The sequence below is a fragment of the Danio rerio genome, chromosome 19 (assembly GCF_052040795.2).
Source record: "Danio rerio strain M-AB ecotype USA chromosome 19, GRCz13ab, whole genome shotgun sequence".
NCBI classification, from domain to species: Eukaryota; Metazoa; Chordata; class Actinopteri; order Cypriniformes; family Danionidae; genus Danio; species Danio rerio.
Genome location: NC_141039.2, coordinates 13,090,749 through 13,108,777, shown reverse-complemented (window position 1 = coordinate 13,108,777; position 18,029 = coordinate 13,090,749). Strand labels below are relative to the sequence as shown.

At 33.4% G+C, this 18,029-nt stretch overlaps 2 protein-coding genes across 9 annotated transcripts in view; one reads left to right on the top strand and one right to left on the bottom strand.

The window, feature by feature from the left end:
- parp10 (poly(ADP-ribose) polymerase family member 10) overlaps positions 1 to 18,029 on the top strand; it is a 67,992-nt gene that overhangs the window by 12,444 nt on the left and 37,519 nt on the right. For 4 of the 7 annotated variants that reach the window (XM_087295491.2, XM_087295488.2, XM_087295487.2 and 1 more), the window contains one exon: positions 17,226 to 17,392. The gene's annotated coding sequence lies outside the window, so the exon portion shown is untranslated. Of the gene's footprint in view, positions 1 to 7,079; positions 7,171 to 17,225; positions 17,393 to 18,029 lie in introns of all 7 variants that reach the window. The other 3 variants (XM_087295490.2, XM_087295489.2, XM_087295486.2) reach the window with 1 other exon arrangement.
- The window catches only part of spag1a (sperm associated antigen 1a), a 32,651-nt gene that overhangs the window by 7,900 nt on the left and 6,722 nt on the right, over positions 1 to 18,029 (bottom strand). For both annotated transcript variants that reach the window (NM_001089406.2, XM_087294729.2), the window contains 5 exon segments: positions 2,125 to 2,251; positions 2,422 to 2,548; positions 6,731 to 6,872; positions 13,967 to 14,121; positions 17,157 to 17,309. In NM_001089406.2, coding sequence (NP_001082875.2) covers positions 2,125 to 2,251; positions 2,422 to 2,548; positions 6,731 to 6,872; positions 13,967 to 14,121; positions 17,157 to 17,309 — 704 coding nt within the window.

The window sequence follows — 18,029 nt, the reverse complement described above, 5'->3', positions numbered from 1 at the left end:
ATTCATACGGGAGTCGCTGGGATAATTAGGTAAAAATAAATGCAGATTATAAGACCATGAAAGTGTTTTTTGACCTTGCATGCATATTAGACTGTTGTTGGAGACACAACCAAGATATGACCCTATTTCATGTATAATATGGGCTCTTTAATATGTACATATGATTTTTTTTTAATAACATTCGCTTAACAAATATTTTAGCACATCAAAAGTAATTAAATTACCTGTCATTTAATTAATAACTTTATGCAAAAGGATCAGGAATTGATCGCGCGCACGCAAAAAAAGCAATCATCTGACACATGCATCGCTCTCATGCCACATTTGAGGATAAATTCAAAGTGCTGCTTTGAATAGAATGAAATGATTAAAAAGCACATTAAAGACTATACACAAAATAAAACATACATAAAGGTGTATCTTAAGGAAAAACACCAATTGACCGGCTCTGCTCTTGGTTTTAAAAGAATAAAGCAGCTTCAAATACTAATTTGCTGAAGAAAAATGACAGGAATTTTGCAAAAGAAAAAGATTAAACCTATCAGGACTGTTAGAACATTCCACTTTAATATATTCTTTCGACTCCTATACAAAAGCCAAAGGATGTTGTACATTCGTCTCTCCTGCATGCTTCAGCCGCAGGTCCCGCTGTTTATGAATGAAGAGGCGGAGAGAATGGGCTGTTTAGTTTCATCACAAGGTATTTAAATAAAAACTAACACCGAACTGCTCGCAATGTCTCAAAAAGTTAAATTAAAATGCACAACTCTTGTTGGTTGCACCCGCGGGATGCACAATAAACCTAACTTGCCATTCTTTTAATTTCCTTAATATCTGTGAAGAATGAGCCAACCGCAAATGCTTTGTCATGTTGATCGCGACACTCTGCTTTATAACTTATTAGTTTACTACAATAATTACACTTAGCTATGCCATTGTTCATTATATAGACCTTTTTCTTGGAACGCAAAATTACCCATTATGCTTTGCGTGTATGCGCAAGGAGAATGCTAAGAACTTTTGGTCAGCAGCTGATGCGTGTAAACAGTCACATTTGGGCGGCTTTGAAATGATAGTTTTAATCTATTTTACCTGCTTTTATCCTCTTTGAACTAATACTGTTGTCCATCAGCACCATCTCCTGGACTGATCATTTAAAGAAATGCGATCTAATAGGATGGAAAACAGCTGCTGTGAGGCATTTTCCCCTCGTTGTCAGACGGCATCTTCTGCAGTTTAAATGAAGCCTTGTCATCGCTAAAGTCAACATTTTCTCTTTATTTCAAATATATAGCCAGCCCAAAAAAATGTAATTCACCAAAATGTTTGACACATACACGTAGCCTGTACTGTCCCACTGACACACTGATTTAATAACTGTGACAAAGTGAAAATATAGGCTAGTGTCATTTCGAAATGACAGAAAAACACAAACCCTGGTAAAAACAACACACGAAATAAAACACAAAAGGCTCGCGATTAGAATAAACAGCAAATCAGCCAGCAGAGGATCAATAACAGACCTTTATTGGTCATTTTTGTAAATTGCTCGACTTTCATACCTGTTAAGTTTCATGCCAGTACTCTGGTTTGCTCTCTCTCTCTCTCTCTCTCTCTCTCTCTGTGTGTGTTAAAGAGCTGCTGAGCTAACAGCTGACAGGACGGGAAGACACTGTATTTCTGACGGCAGACACGTGAACTAGGAGAACGTTTTTCTCGTATTTCTGACGCGCTTGAACCACATGTGACAGATTATAACGGCTTTAACAGACACATTTCTAAGTTGTGTGTCACAAAAACACTCTGTTATTCATTAAAAACATTATTGAAACCCATTTTCAGAGCGCAAATTACCAGTTGTACACGCTGTAAACTAAAGTTTTTAGCATTCTACCGGAAGACGCTGGTCGCTATGGCGCCCTCCATGCAGCAGCCATGAAATATGTCTATACATATACAAAGGAATAATCGTCATTATTAATCATGATTAACATTTTAAACAAAATATCGTGATTAGCAGTTTTTCTGTTATCGTGCAGCCCTATAAGGAACATGACGTCATCTAGCGACATTTACCTTTTCATCAAAGGTATTTGGGAGCGTTATTGGCTTGTGAACATTTACCTTGAGCATTAGCCAATAGACTTTCTCTTAGCAGGTTAGTGACCATCTCCAGCTCCTGCTCGGCCTCCTGCACATTTGGATCCAACTGCAGTACTTCCTGTAAATCAGTGCTGGCTGACAGGTAATCCTGTGAGAGAAAACAAAACTCTGCAATACGGCACTGAGTTCGGAAGTACACGTTGATTTCTATGCTTTACTGCACACTTTAAATGACCACAAAGCCATCATATGCTATTTTTAAATGTAAAACCTCTCTTTTGACTACACAGGCATAATATCTAAGGACATAATACAAACCTTCAAGCCTTTGTGTGCCAGTGCTCGTCTATAAAACGCTTTCTTGTTCTTTGGCTCCATCTGAAGTGCAGAATCACAGTCCTGTTTGGCTTCTGCGAAACGTTCCAGCTTGAGAAAGCACAGCGCTCTGGAAAACACAGGGAGAGTTTTCATTGAGCGATGCGGCCTGACTCTCTGTTTTATGCTGGAGTTGTCAGAGTTAATTGCTGACTGAATGGCTCCGTCTGAGTAGCTCCAGCCTCAGCACTTTCTAGAAGGCTCCATCAAATCGGAGACAGGACAACATGTACAGCTATTCGGGATTTGTAGCTACTTTGTATTTAGCACCAAATTGCGCCCGTGCTCAGAATGGAATACTAGTGCCTGTTTCACTCCGTGCAGTGTATACTGTATAATACATGTATATGAAACAGTATGCATTATGCAGCATTTGAATCAGCAGTATATACCACGATTGTCAAATGACCTCATTTTATAGCATGATTAATTTAGTGCATGGCTTTGAGTGTTTTTAGAAGAGAACTGCAACATTTATTTTTGCGATTTTTAAAAAAAATTTTTTTATTTTATTTTATTTTTTTTATTGGTTTTAAGTTACATACAAACACAAACAAAAAAGACAAAAGCAAGGGTATCAGTAGACAAGTATAGCAGCATATTTTTGTAATTTCAATCGTAGTTTGCACCAAATGCCATAAATTTTAGCAGTCTAATCCAATTATTATTAGTAGGGTTGTAACGGTATGAATTTTTCACGGTATGATAATCGTCTAAAACAATACCACGGTTTGACGGTTTCGCGGTATACGGTATGTTACAAATGTTACAAAATAATAGAACAGTGAAGCAAATTTGACTTTTTCCAAATAATATATTTTTAGTTACTATAAACAACACTACTTACAATGAACAAATAAAAATAAGAAAATAATAAATAATGTGTCAAAGTCCAAATAAAGTCCAAATAAACATGGTGCAAATCCTCAGTAAAAAATAGATATAAATATTTACTATACTATAAATAGTTACATAACGAAACTAGATTCAATATGGAACATCCTTAGGTTTTATGTGCCAGCATGGATATGGTTGTCTGTGGATATGGATTTGGATATGGTTGTCTGCAATGCAGACAAACAGCTGCACCTTCATTTGCGTCTTTTGAAAACAGCAAGAGCAGCAGTTCGTCTTTGCTGTGTCACTGTTTTGTCATGTTTCTGTGCTGCTGTGCATGCAAAAGTACTTAGTATGAGAATTATTTCATGCAAAACTTTTTTTTTTTGCGTTTTATTTAGCCGCGCATAAATGTATGCCTATCTCTCATTCCGTGTTGTTCAAAAAGCTTGGTCCACAAACCAAAGCGAAACCTATGCTTATTGGTTGTGATATAGCGAGTTTGAACCAATCTGGGCATAGAGGAGGGACAATGCATCAATGTATCATGTCTGATTTGTCCGGAGACACAGTGACGAGCGTTTCTTTGTCAAATCAGCGCTGTCAAATGTTGATGACGTAACCGCACTGATTCCGGAGCCTCTGAAAGTCCGAATGTTATGTGATACAGCACTGGAAAGCTGAGATTCTCTTCTTTATGCCAATCTTTGAATTGTATGAATCGGATCAGCGGATCAAAAGTTATTAAACATTTAAGAGCAATACTTATTTTTAGCCGCGGGCGGCTGTCTCGGTCTTTAAGGGTTAAAACCATTGATATGCAATTGTTCATGGTATGATAATCGTGCACGTTCAAATCGTGGTAAACCGTCATACCGGTATATTGTTACAACCCTAATTATTAGTTATTATTAGACTGTTTCCAGTGCGCGTTGGACATTTGTCAAATGGGACGTTGATTCAGTTAAGATAATCCGGAAGCTGCCACATGACGTTTATTTTGAGTATGATGACGTATTTCTAACTGGAAACATATTTTTATTGAGGTGCGTTTCTTTTTCATCTTTCATTTGCAGCAAACTAATGGTTAGAGGTCTGTGGCTAAGCGTATTTCGCCCAAGCCATCAAAATGATTCAAGAAGGAAGCAAATACTCAGATTTTGATTAAAGATTACCTTAACAAACATCTTTCAGTGGATTAATTTACAGAATAACTGTTTACCTTAGGACAAAGTGCATTGATTTCATGCGGACATTAATGTTCTTCTTTTTTGTCAGGCATATTTAGAGCGAGAATGATAATACAGTGCAGCCCCAAAAATACCAATTCACTCCCGTTTTAAGTCTTTATACTTTGGCACAATCCTTTAAATGTCAGTATAAGTTTTAGCCATTTTACATAAATGGACCTTTTTAATATTTTCAGGTTTCTCAGTAGTAGCAGAAGTCATCATAGTTGGTCAAACTTAGAGAGCAGTGAATGGAAGAGTAGGACAAATACGTTTTTTTGCGCTCCAGTTCGCTCAAACAACAAAAGCAATCTCCATGATAGTGTTTTTACGGCTGTGGGAAAAATAGTGGCACATTTTGCCCAAGTTGTCAAACTGATGTCATCTGAAAAGGACTGACATTCCAGAGGAAAGCAAATACTCAGATTTTGATTGAAGGTTACCAAAACAAACTCCCTTTCATTCTCAGCATAATTGAGTGCAGCCCATTTTGAAAATGATTATTAGTATCCATTTATCAGTAAATATACAATGTGTTTTAGTGCATTTAAACAAAACAAATTTATTAAACAGATATATTTATGAAAATAATATTTTAGTCACCAAACATGTTCAGAAATTGAAATATAATACAATTACATTCAAGCTTAATATTGCAAAAACAACCTTAAAAATTTAAATACAAATTTTCTATTTTTTTGCTTCTCTTGATTTTTCCTCTTTGTTAAATATGTAATAATTTTCTATAACATAAATTTGGGTGTACTATAGTTTTTCAGGGTTCCTGCGGGTTTCATCAAGTCAAATTTAAGACCCTTTTAAGAACATTATGAATGAAATTTTTAGACTTATACAGGGCTAAACACTAACGATTATTTCTAAAAGAAAAAAAAATCAAATGTAATTATTTCTTAGTGACAAACTTTAATGTGTCAAAACAAGAAAATTGTAGCTGTAAACTATTTTCAACATAATATTTATTTTTTTTTAATCACAAGTTTAATATTGGTAAAAGTATATTTATTGTAGAGGCAATTACATGAATAATCAAAAATATATATTTGTATCTAATATACAATTGAGGTCAAAATTATTAGCCCCCCTTTGAATTTCTTTTTATTTTTTTAATATTTCCCAAGTGATGCTTAACAGAGCATGACATTTTCACAGTGAGTCTAATAATATTTTTTCTTCTGGAAAAAGTCTTATTTGATTTATTTTGGCTGGAATAAAAACGTATTTTAATTTTTTAAAAACAATTTTAAGGTCAAAATTATTAGTCTCTTTAAGCAATTATTTTTTTTGATAGTCTACAAAACAAACCATTGTTATACAATAACTTGCCTTATTACCCTATCCTGCCTTATCCTGCCTTGTTAACCTAATTAACCTAGTTAAGTCTTTAATTGTCACTGTAAGCTGTATAGAAGTGTCTTGAAAAATATCTAGTCAAATATTATTTACTGTCATCATGACAAAGATAAAATAAATCAGTTATTAGAAATGAGTTATTAAAACTATCATGTTTAGAAATGTGTTGAAAAAAATCTGCTCTTCTTTAAACAAAAATTGGGGAAAAAAATAAACATGGGAGCTAATAATTCAGGGGGGCTAATAATTCTGACTTCACTGTATATGCACAGATATAATATTGTATAGCTTCCTATTAAAAATATTAATTTAAAAGATGGGCTATACTTGTATATATGCTGTGCACTGTAAAATTTTGCATGATCGCTGTTTCTTTTATGTATTCAAATAAGTACAGACCAAAACAAGCATGTTTCATTTTGCAGAAGGTTTGTTATTCAATTACTATGCTGAAATGGCTGAAACACTGGCTATAATTATGTCACCTGTAGTTTGCATTAAGTTTGTGTGTCATTTGGTGATTTTGCTTGTTACTGTTGTTCGCTCAAAAATACTTTGGTTGCTTGTTCAAACGACATATTTCAAATGAGTTGAAAAACCACAATTCTTTTCTGCGACATTTTTAGGCCTGTCTTTAAAGGTTTATCAGCTATCATCAAAATTATTTCTCTTTTGCAGAAGATTGATGTGATTTCAACTTTTAAAATCCAACATTTCCACTTTACGTTAATTATTTTAGAGTGCTGTTTTAGTTTGTAGCTTGTAAAATGTGGTAAACAGAAGCAGTTTTCATCAAATCAATTGCACGTGTATACCTGTTGGTGTAAATGGCACATTCGTTGGGTTTGATGGCCAGACACTCGCTGTATTTTTCCGAGGCACCTTGAAACTGGCTGTTCTTCACCAGCTCATTTCCTTCTTGTTTCAGTATTGTGAATCGAGCCTCTGCTTTTCTGGCTGTAGAGAAAGTAGATACAGCACAATTACATTTCTGAATACCAAACAGTGTCCTTTAGTTCACATAGTCCAGTCGACTTAAATTCCTCTGACCTAGATTTTCTTTGCATGTCATGTCTGCAACATATTTCTCAAAAAATGTTTTTTAGATTTCTAAGCACATTTCCTTCTCAAATTTTCTTATTTATTCCATTTGATGTCATGTAGGCATGGGACGATAACCGTTTTCAAGGTATACCACAGTTTGGAAACGTCAAGGTTTTAAAACGGCCAAATTGTCTGCTATACCATTCCTAAGGTAAGGTAGGACATTTTTTGTTTGTTTTTAGGACAACAGCATCTCCAGCAGAAAAGATATCCAAAGATTCTTTTTTAAAATGTAATGAAATCTGGGTTTTAAAACTAATGAAGACAGCAGAAGTCGATGATTCACTAGAATTATTTAGTCTGACATGTTTACTGCTTCAAAAAATTTAAAACATTTCTCACAAAAATATATTGTGTTCAAAGGGGAAAAAAGTTTTAGTTTTTACTCAGACTTTTAAAAAGAATATATTTTAGAGCAGTAATCTCAATATTTGGAAACCCTGATATTTTTATCCAAGGTTATCATACTGTCAGAATCTTAAACCATCCCATGCCTAATGTCATGTTTGTTTTTTTAAGGACAATGTACATTAATAATACAGAAATGTACTGTTCAATGTGTCAGAATTAGTCAAAAGCATGTTTTGCATTTGCACCCCCTGGATCGAAAGTTAAATAGTTTCCCTAGAAATATTAAATGCATAAATACAATTTTCATAACACACACAAAACCTATAAGTGACAAATTAATATCTCTCTCAAACACATATGCAACTGTCAGAAAACAGAATCAATAAATTCAATGTCATGATCCAGCAACAATTATTTTTTATTGTTTGTCAAAAATAATATGTCAAATATAATAATGATGATGACTAAATTAAATTAAATAATACATCAGTAAAAATAAGGAGAAAAAATGCTGCAAAAAGATTTCAGTCACAACAAATTAAGGCATCTGATATTAAGAGTTTTTGACAGCTGTCATTTTCTGAAAAATAAGAAGGGAAAAACTACAGAAACCTCCACTAACTGAAAAATTTCAGGCGGTCCAATTATTGTTTCCATAAATTTATATTCATATATTGTTATAGTATTTATTATTTCAAATGACTTTTTATATTTTCAGTCTTTATTTTCATATTATTTATTTATTTTAGTTTTACAGTTTCTGTTAAGCTTAATATTTCATATTTTAATATTTTATTTTAAAGGGCACTATATTTTAAAGATAAGATGAAAAATAAATCATTAACAAAGTATGAAAGTACATTTATTAAGCACATTATAAATGTGCTCATAAGTCAATAGTACAGCATTTGTAGCTGCAGTTATAAACTGCTTACTAACGTCTATTAATGTAGAGTTAATGCTTAACAGATAATGAATTCACTATTTTCTAATGCTTAATAAATGGTTCATAGTGTGTAGTTATTATAAAGTGTTACCAACATGGGTTTAACAATAACAACATTTAGATTTTATGAAACCTAAATGTGCTGTTGTAATTGACCCACTAGCAGCAGAACACTTGGCAAGTTGGCACTGGTTTTTCTCAGTTCCAGTTAAGTCATATTGTCATTCATCTGAGCTCATGTGGCTCAAAGGACAGCAGAGCAAAGGTTGTCCATTGTGAATGTGATCAGGTGAAATGTGTGCTTCGTAATCATGTGGGCTCAGAGTGAAACCAGACTCGTCTGCTTCCATTACGATGAGAGCTGACTGTGTTACGCTTTTACATTATTGATTGCCATCAAGCGCTGTACATCCATGCTGACAAATGCTGTTAGAGGCAGCATGTTTGCTTAATTATTGCAAACAATAAAAAAGAACGTAAACATCACATGACACAAACTAAAGTTTCTCAGTAGATATCTTTATGTTAAAATAAAAGATGTTAAAATAAATAACAGAGTATGCTCTGTTTGTAAGCATTGACCTGAATTTGCAGTTCTTTATTTCAGAATGGATTTTTGCTTTGAAATGCATTATGTTAACTACACATAATGCTCTTATATAACCTCAGCTTGGATATTCGTGCTGGTCCAGACTAGTTTGTGCTGGTCAACATAGGTATGCTTTTCACCAGTAATATTAATGGTCAGCCGGCAGAAACTGATTGACCAAGGAAGTCTTGCTGGTTAAGCTAGTTTGTGACAGATTAAAGCAAATAAGATAAAAATAATATTACTAATAATTATCACCACACAGCCCAGCTGATTCATTACATTAATAATTGCAATTTTGTATTAAAAGTTTCACAAAATGTTAGATTTAAATATGCAAATGATGCATCAATTAATTTAAAAAAAATCTTTAAAAAAAAATGTGCATACATTTGCAGAAAAAAAATCTGAACTATGGAAGAAGCAGTTTAAAAAACTGGTTGAATATTGGAAATGGTTTTTTCGGAGAGGATTTGGATTTTGGACATTTTTATTTTTATCTATTTTTTTTTTTCAGAAAATAGATATGAATGAAACTGAAACAGTGGTGGAAAGAGTAATGAAAATTCATACTCAGTTAAAGTACCATGTAGTGCAAGTAGTGTAAAGGTATATGTAGAGACTATCACTTAAAAAAAGTATAGAAGTGTAAAATAAAGTAAAAAGTAGCCCTTTTAAAAGTACTCAAGAGTAGTATTACACTGTAAAAGGTAGGGATGCTCATTTCGGTTAATTTTGCTAACCGACAACCGCCCCTCATTAATCGGTTATTAACGGTTAACTGGTCAGATTACTATTAATTTTATATTAAACAAATTGACATGTCTATTTTGTGTCTGACACATTAAATATTGCATAAAATACTGATTTATTTTTATATGCTAGCATATTAATAACAGAACAGAACAACAGAGCATCTTCACGCACCTGCAGTGTTTAGCAAAGAAGAACAGAATAAACTAAATAAAATAGTTTAAATAGTTTAAATAAAATAAATAGGACTGCTCTAAATTATTTTCCACTTAAATAATTAATTTATATTACAAATCGAAAACACTGACTGATTATTTTTAATAACCGGCATAGGCTGTTTTTTTCCAATCATCTTTTTGTCTTCCGTCAAATAAAATAGCAGACTTCCTCAAATCGCCCTCAAATAAATTGGCATTTATTTAATGCCCCGCTTGTATTATTATAATCACAAAACCTTTTACATTTTTAATAGAAATCATTATTTTAAAGATTATGTCTTGCTATGGTTTCCTTTCTCTCCATCGCGGCTAAAGTGCGCGCTGCGTGATGAAAAGACAACAACACGCGCATAGCCTATGTTGACTTATTGTAAACAGTTTTGTTGTTTAAATATGATATTGCATTAATGTGCATACATGCTTTATAAGCTGTAAAATAAAAGGTAAAGCCTATTTGTTGCGTTTATGATGCAGATCCAGGTCAACATCAGCGCTTTTTTTGGCATCAACACGTCTGTTAAACAGCAATATTCTTCTTCCATTTTGCTTCTTTGGCAAATGTGTCTGTAGGCACGGGTTATAGCATACGTTATCGTCCCGCAAGTTAAGTAGGCTATGTCTTGCAGTTAAACAAGTGGCCGACCACAGCTAACGTGCTTTTTTCATTCCAAAAACGCAAGGCGCACCTCACTGCCTTTATATGTTGACAAGGAAAAAAGAAGAGAAGAGGCGCGGTCCTCTAATGAAAAGACTGAATCAGCTGGGTATCGATTGCGCAAAAGTGTTGCTGTATATGTTGATAAAATTGTAATATTTAATAATATTGTGATATTCAAGATTTATACATTCATACAGCTCTGGATAACTTAAAACAGCGATTAGACCTTCAGAGCAGCAATAATGCATCCTGAAGTAAAGCAAAACGGCTATAAACTCCAGCAAGATAGAGTGATTATATGCAGAGTCATACTTTATCTATAAATAAAGTATAACTATAGAAACTGTGTTCATTTTAACTGAAAGCTTCTGCGTGTTTTCTGGCCTCACGCACCTGTCAGTCAGTCAGTCAGCACGTAACCCCAAAGGATTAAACAGACAGCGCACAGCACTATACGGTTACAGAAAAGTTTGCGCTGTTATAATCCACTTACCTTTTAATACGATTTGATACGATTATAACCCGCTATTAAAAACAACAACAACAATAACTGAATGTTTTGAATGGGTAATATATCCGTGGCGTGATGCATTTTGGTCCTCGCCATGTAAGAATGAATGTAGCGGAAACCATGCTCTTTAAAAGTTCTCTGTAGTTGTCTTGACAACACAAACTGCTGCTCTGGGATGAGCTGCGTGTAAAAGATGCCCCTCTTAACGCAAAGGCGCATTCAATCTGCCCCTTATGCAGCCAAACTAAAAATATATAAAATAATAATTTTAATTGTTTAACTGATAGCATTAATCGGTCACAAACGCACCCTTTCGGTTAACAGTTAATCGATTATTTTGAGCATACCTAGTAAAAGGTTGATGGTTTTGCATGCAATTTGTGCGTTTGTGTGAAAGCGTAACATTCTATAGTGCATTTAGTTATTGTTGAAGGCCATTTGCTGATTTCAGTCATCATACAGTCAACGTCCCTCATCTTATTAATGACATGGTCTAAACAGTCAATAATGTAAACGTCTCTTGAGGTAGTTCAGTTTGATGTTTTTTTCTATTTGCAATTGGATTGGACAGAAATCACAGGACTGATTTTTCTACTCAATAAGAAATAAAGTAGCGACTGCAGTTTGAGGCAAAATAGTGGAATAAAAGTACACATTTGTGAAGCTACTTAGGAAAATTACAGTTCCTGAGAAAAACCACTTAATTACAGTAATTGGAGTATTTGTAATTGGTTACTTTACACCACTGCTGTAAAGTAGATCTATGTAATTACCGTTGAAGGGAAGATTTATGGCTCAGTGCAGAAGGAAAATTTATTTTTGAGAAAATGTTTTTTTTTTTTTTTATTGAAACAGAAACAAAGTGTCTGAAGTGTGGCCAAAAACAAGATTGTGCTGTATTGACACATCAAATTTACATTCAAAGCTTTTATTGAGATTTTATAATTAAGCTTTGATAGTCTGTCGTCATATTTTATTAAATTATTACCCTAAAAGCACAATAATTTTTGTAATGAGTAACTTGGCTGCCCTCAAAGGTGCATACCTCCCTTTTTCCAGCAGACAGGAAGAACAAAGTTTTTTTTTTTCTTAAAGTTGGGGTTATGTTCTTTACTAAGTTATGTTTATTGCTATAAGAAGCAGAACGTTGTTAGGCAACAGAGGCATGCATATTCAAAGGAATAAATGTAGCTTATGCTGAAATATGCAGTATAAAATTAAATTGTAATATTTTATAATAAAATTAATTAATAAAATAAAAATAATACTATTTAATAAAATTGTAGGGTTAGAATAAAATATAATCACATTTAGGAAAAGTCAGGGTATTATAGGTATGGGTTTTATTTTAATCCAGTTATTAATTTACATAAAAAAATACCAAAATGACTGCCTCAGTAGTTTTGCTATTAAAACTGAATTTGGGATTTTTTTACATTTTACACAGATTTGAAAAGACCAAAATCTGAAAGACCTTAAGAGCCTCATGCTGACAAACCCAACAGCAACTGCTACAAAGCAACCGTTATCTTACAAAATGGCCCCTGGCTCTTCACCTCTTTACCTGAATCCACTTTTTTAGACTTGTGTGCACGGCAGGACTTTGCCTGCTGCTAACAATTGTCACTTTGTGGTACCATCCCAGCAGACACACAACATCATAAGAAATTTAATATTAGGTTAGATGTAGGTCGCCAGTGTCTAAGAACAATGGTATTTTGACATCCAATAATGACATGAAATGAAGTTGATATTTTGTTGATTTTAGGTTGTGTTGGAAAGTGACCAAAATCCAACGTTGAGCCAACATCTTAAATAAACGTCATATTGACGTCAAATACTGACATTTATTCGTCAGGTGTGGCAACCAAAATCCAACGTCTGATAGACGTCATATTGGTAACATCCACACAACGTCAAGCTGGAACATCATTAGTCGTTGATGTTTTGTTGCTTTTAGGTTGCGTTGGAACATAACCAAAATGCTACGTCTGTCCAGCTTTGAACACTGATGTTGATCTGACGTTGGGTTCTGACATCAACCCCTCATTTTCAAACTCAAACTCAATCTGACATTATGTGCCTGCTGGGATCCCAAAGGAGCACAAAATCACATTCAAGGATTTTCACCTTTAAAGGGAGGGTTCACCCCAAAATCAAAATTCTGTCATCTTTTACTCATCCTTCACTTGTTTCAAACCTGTTTGACTTTATTTCTTTTATTGAACACAGAAGAAGATATTTGGAAGAAAGCTGTAAATCTGTAACCATTAAAATAAATAGAATAAGTTTTTTTCTACTACGAATGTTAACGGTTACAAGTTACTTCTTCAGTGTTCAACAGAATAAAGAAACCCATAAAGGTTTGAAACTGTTTGATGGTTGCCAAACTTTATGCAAGCAGATGAGTATTAAGAAATAACTGACAACTCATCTGTTTCATCAACACCAACAACTCCCTGTTTGTTTGTCCTCTATTTATTTAAAAGAATAAAATGTTAAAAAATGCTGAACTAACCGATCTCTTTCTATTGTCTCCTAAATGAATGGAGTAAATGTAAAAAAATGTTAAAAAAAAAAAATATATATATATAGCATAATCTTGCTGAATTGATATGCTAATTATTGCATGGATTTTTCATATTTACATGCAAAGTGCCTCAAGAGAAACTTCCAACTTGTGCTTTATGCAAATTAAGTGACCCTCAGTCTTATTCTAATGTTGCATTTAAATGAAACACAACATGCTTAAGGGTAGTTGTTTGCATGAAACACACCCAAACGCTCACCACATAAGGGCATTCACAACCTTTGCTTCCTCAAAACCAGTTTAAACACAATGAACCAGCCAGATTGCAGACTTCTGCATAGCTATGGTGTTATGCAGAATAACCTCACAGTGTGTATGTGTTTACACTCACCTTTCTCCTGTTCTGCTCTTTCTGCTCGGGCCTGCAGGAGCTCTGCGCTGGGCTCTTCTTTGCGGTGCTGCTGAGCAGAAAGAGGAACCGCTGGAATCTCTGGAAGCTTCTCTCGCCAGTCAGGACCGTCCTGCTCTATCAGCATTTTAGTGATTCTGAAAGCAGATATCAGACGTAACTTATGACTTTACTGGAATGATTACAATTTCATATCATTTCCTTGAGTAATTTATTTGCTTATGTTTCCAGCAAATATATTAAAAATTGTCATTAAGCTTGTCTGTTTACTTGAAAGCGTAGGATATGATTAATCATGTTTACATCTTGAGTATTGGAATTTATTTTTATTTACAAGTAAAACAGCTCTGTAATGGAAAATGCACTGGCGGAAACTTACTGTCTGGCAGTTTTCCAGAATTTTCTTAAAAACAATTCAATGCGTAAATTACAAAATGTACTACATGTAAAGGAAAAATTATACCAAATGAACCCTTCATATTATTTTGTGCTCAATAATGATAATAATAAATTGCCAAATCACACCAATTATGTTATAGCTTTCTTACTTATTGTTATAACACATATAGCTTATTATAAATCATTTCAAGGTCTTAAAACAGATAGTGCTTGCATTCTAACCAAATCCATATATATGCATATCATGTTTGTAATACCAAAAATTGTCACAGTTTTATATTGTACTGTAAATAATTAGCATTTTGATGACACCCAAAACTGTATATATAGTTTCAGAATATTTCAACATCATCAGAATAAATGATCATTTAAAAAAAGACAGTCTTTTAAATGGAAAAAATACATACCATAAATTCCACCTGGTAAAAATACATTTGGAAAAATTATTAAAAGGATATGCATTTATTTGCACAACCACAACATTTAAAGGGTCCCCAGGGGTCCGTCCTTCGTACCTCGCTTAAATGATCTAAGATTATTTGGCAGATTCTGGATCTTTTAATCTTGATAACTGATCTCTCGCTAATTTGGTTCTTAAAACAAGTTCGCGAATCAGATTAGAGTGTCTGGATAAACTGATCTGAGATCGATGCGTGTGTTGTGAAGGACAGATCTATCGATCCTCGAAATCATGATCAGCAATGCAGCGATTGGCTGACGGCACAGCAGCGTAATGACATCATCTGATTTATATTCAATTATCCATGTGAGCAAAATTACATCAAATTAGCAGTAAACGGTTTGTTAAATATGACACGCAATAACCTTCCACATTTGTTGTGAGCTGCAGGCTTTACGCTTTCATGTGTCAAGAGTATTCATCGTGTATTTCAATGCAAATCAATGTATTTAGTTCTACATTTAGAAAAGATTGTCTTTATTATAGTAGCCGTTTTTTAATCGGTGTAAATAATAACTGGATGTTTACAAAAGCGTTTTCATATTGGTAAAGGTGTCTGCAACTTTTGTGAAGCATCAAATCACTGGCATATTAACTATCAAAACATGTTTATGACTGCTGAAATGTATTATTGCTTTAAAAAAAGTCACATATTGTGCATTTCTATTATACACAATTTGTACTAAAGCAATCTAAAAAGTTAATTTCAATAAGTTTTCTCTTTGCACCACCAGGTGGCAGTCTTTGTACTTTCATTTCGAGGGTGCAGATTGCATACGTTTTATTAATATGTATAACTTAATTTAATTTATTAATGACTATAACTTTATATATATATATAGTTAAAAAATATGTACCATTTTCCCAAGTGTATATAACTACTACTGTAAGAAAATATCAGAATTCGGTACATACTTTCTCTATTATCTTTGCTTGAACTGAGCCGATCTAATCCTGTTTATATGAATTGAACCTGCTCCCGATCAGGTTTGACCTAGCAGAACTGTTGCTATGACAACAACTCTCGGATCAGCTTTGAAGAACGAAACGATCCTGGATCGTGTCAAATCGTCAATATCCAAATCCAGCTAACAGAGTAATCCACGTACGAAGAACGGACCCCTGAAGTGCTTTGAAATTTGCATTTTGTTTTATTCTATGTTAAACGTAATCTCAACTGAAAAATTTAGAGAGAATGGGACATAGAGTAGCTCCTCCCCATTTAAAAAAAACAGCCAATAGTGTTTGTTTTATCACCGCTCTGCCAGTGGGAGTGGTTGAGCTCAAGAGTATCGTATAAAGAGCGTCTTAAAGGGGGCAGGGTATGTCAGATACTAGAGAGTATTTGACTGGTCAAGATAAAATGTAGAATGAGGTAATGTGAAAAATGTGTTTTTATTTTTAATTTTTTTATATCTTCTAAACACAAATTTTGTCACTGTTTCGGAGCATGCTAGCTTATAGATATACTTAAAAGTAAGAATTTTTTTAAGTAAAAAAAAAACTATATATATATATATATATATATATATATATATATATATATATATATATATATATATATATATATATATATATATATATATATTTTTTTTTTTTTTTTAACAGAACCTTTAAAACATTGCTGATAATAATGTTAAGAAGAAAACACTTAAGTTAGTATACTATAAAAAAAGTTGGAAATTCTTAGAGTGGCTAAAAACTGATCTGAATAACACTAAAACACTGTAAAAATGTTTTATTATGTAGTATTTTTAGTCTTGTTTTCAGGGAAATATATAAACATTGTTAAATAAGGATAAATTCCCTTGAGAAGCAATATATTAAGCCAAGTTTTCTGAAAGGATATTAAAATAAAGTGTTTCTGGACATAGGAAAATTAATATTTTACATTTTATTTTAAAATTGCTAGACTTATTTTTAAAAGTGGATTCAAGTTTAGGCAAAACATAAATAAATAAAGTAATATTTAAACAAAATAAATAAAACAAACTGTGGAAATAGCTCTTTGGTAAATAATAAACTGGACCTACTTGAAAATGTATACAGTAAAGAAAGAAATATATACCAATAGCATATGGACAAAAATGTAAAACTTTTCTTTTTGAATTTATTTTGAAGAATGTTTAGGAGTATTTACAAATGTATACTGTAAAAAATACAAAGCAAGAAAAGCTTTTTTTGATAGATTATTTTATAGTAAAATGATATCCAGCATTTACATATACATTCTAAATTATATATTAAATAAATCCATTAAAACTGTGTGTGTGTAAAAAACATGTAAGTATCTGTGTAGATTGTGAACTGTACCTGTGCACACTGTCATGAGCGGCCTGCACACTGATGTCAATCTGCAGCACTGTTTTGTAATCCACATAGGCTTTCCTGTAGCGCTCCAGAGACTCATAGGCCATCGCTCGCCGGAGGAGGGGCTTCAGCGAGAAGGGGTGGAGCTCCAGCGCCCTATAAATAAACCGGATGAGACAGAGGATCAACATCTTTCTCTGATCCTGACCGGTGCCCTACAGTGAACTCTCCACCACAACGTAAGAGACCATTCATGAAGCCGTTGACTGTTTTTGGAAACAATCCTGACAATTTAAGTTAATAAAACTGCTGTTAGGTTTATTTGTTTAAAAAGAGCAGCCTTGATTGAGTATGGCAAGACATGGCAGGTAAAAATAAATAAATAAATAAAAAGAGTAAAAAAGTTTTTTAAAAAGCTGTTATATTATACTTCCTCATTTAATTAAATATTTAATTTAATTTTTTTGTGTTACAAGTTTTGGACATTCAGATATAAAGGTACGTGAACTATGACTGTGAGGTTACCTTTTCAAAAGGTAAACATTTATACTAAAATGGCCTGTATTGTACGTTGGCTGAGAAAGCTCAAATGTGCTGCAAGTAAAAAACACAAGCAAAAACAAATCACTAACAGAATGTCTGTATCATGAAGCTGGATTAGCTGGCTAGCCTGTCAAGTTTCACTTCAGTTTGTACCAATGTTGGATTTTAGGTAGTATGAAGTCAGCTTGACTTTAACAAAGAGTACACAAGACGTGTCACTCCTATAGATTTGATTGGGGAAAAGTGTAATGGTCAATATGGTGAAGCCCCGACTTCTAGTACAGGAGCTAATCATCGATTACTATTGACTGACGATTCTCTGGGGCAGGGGCT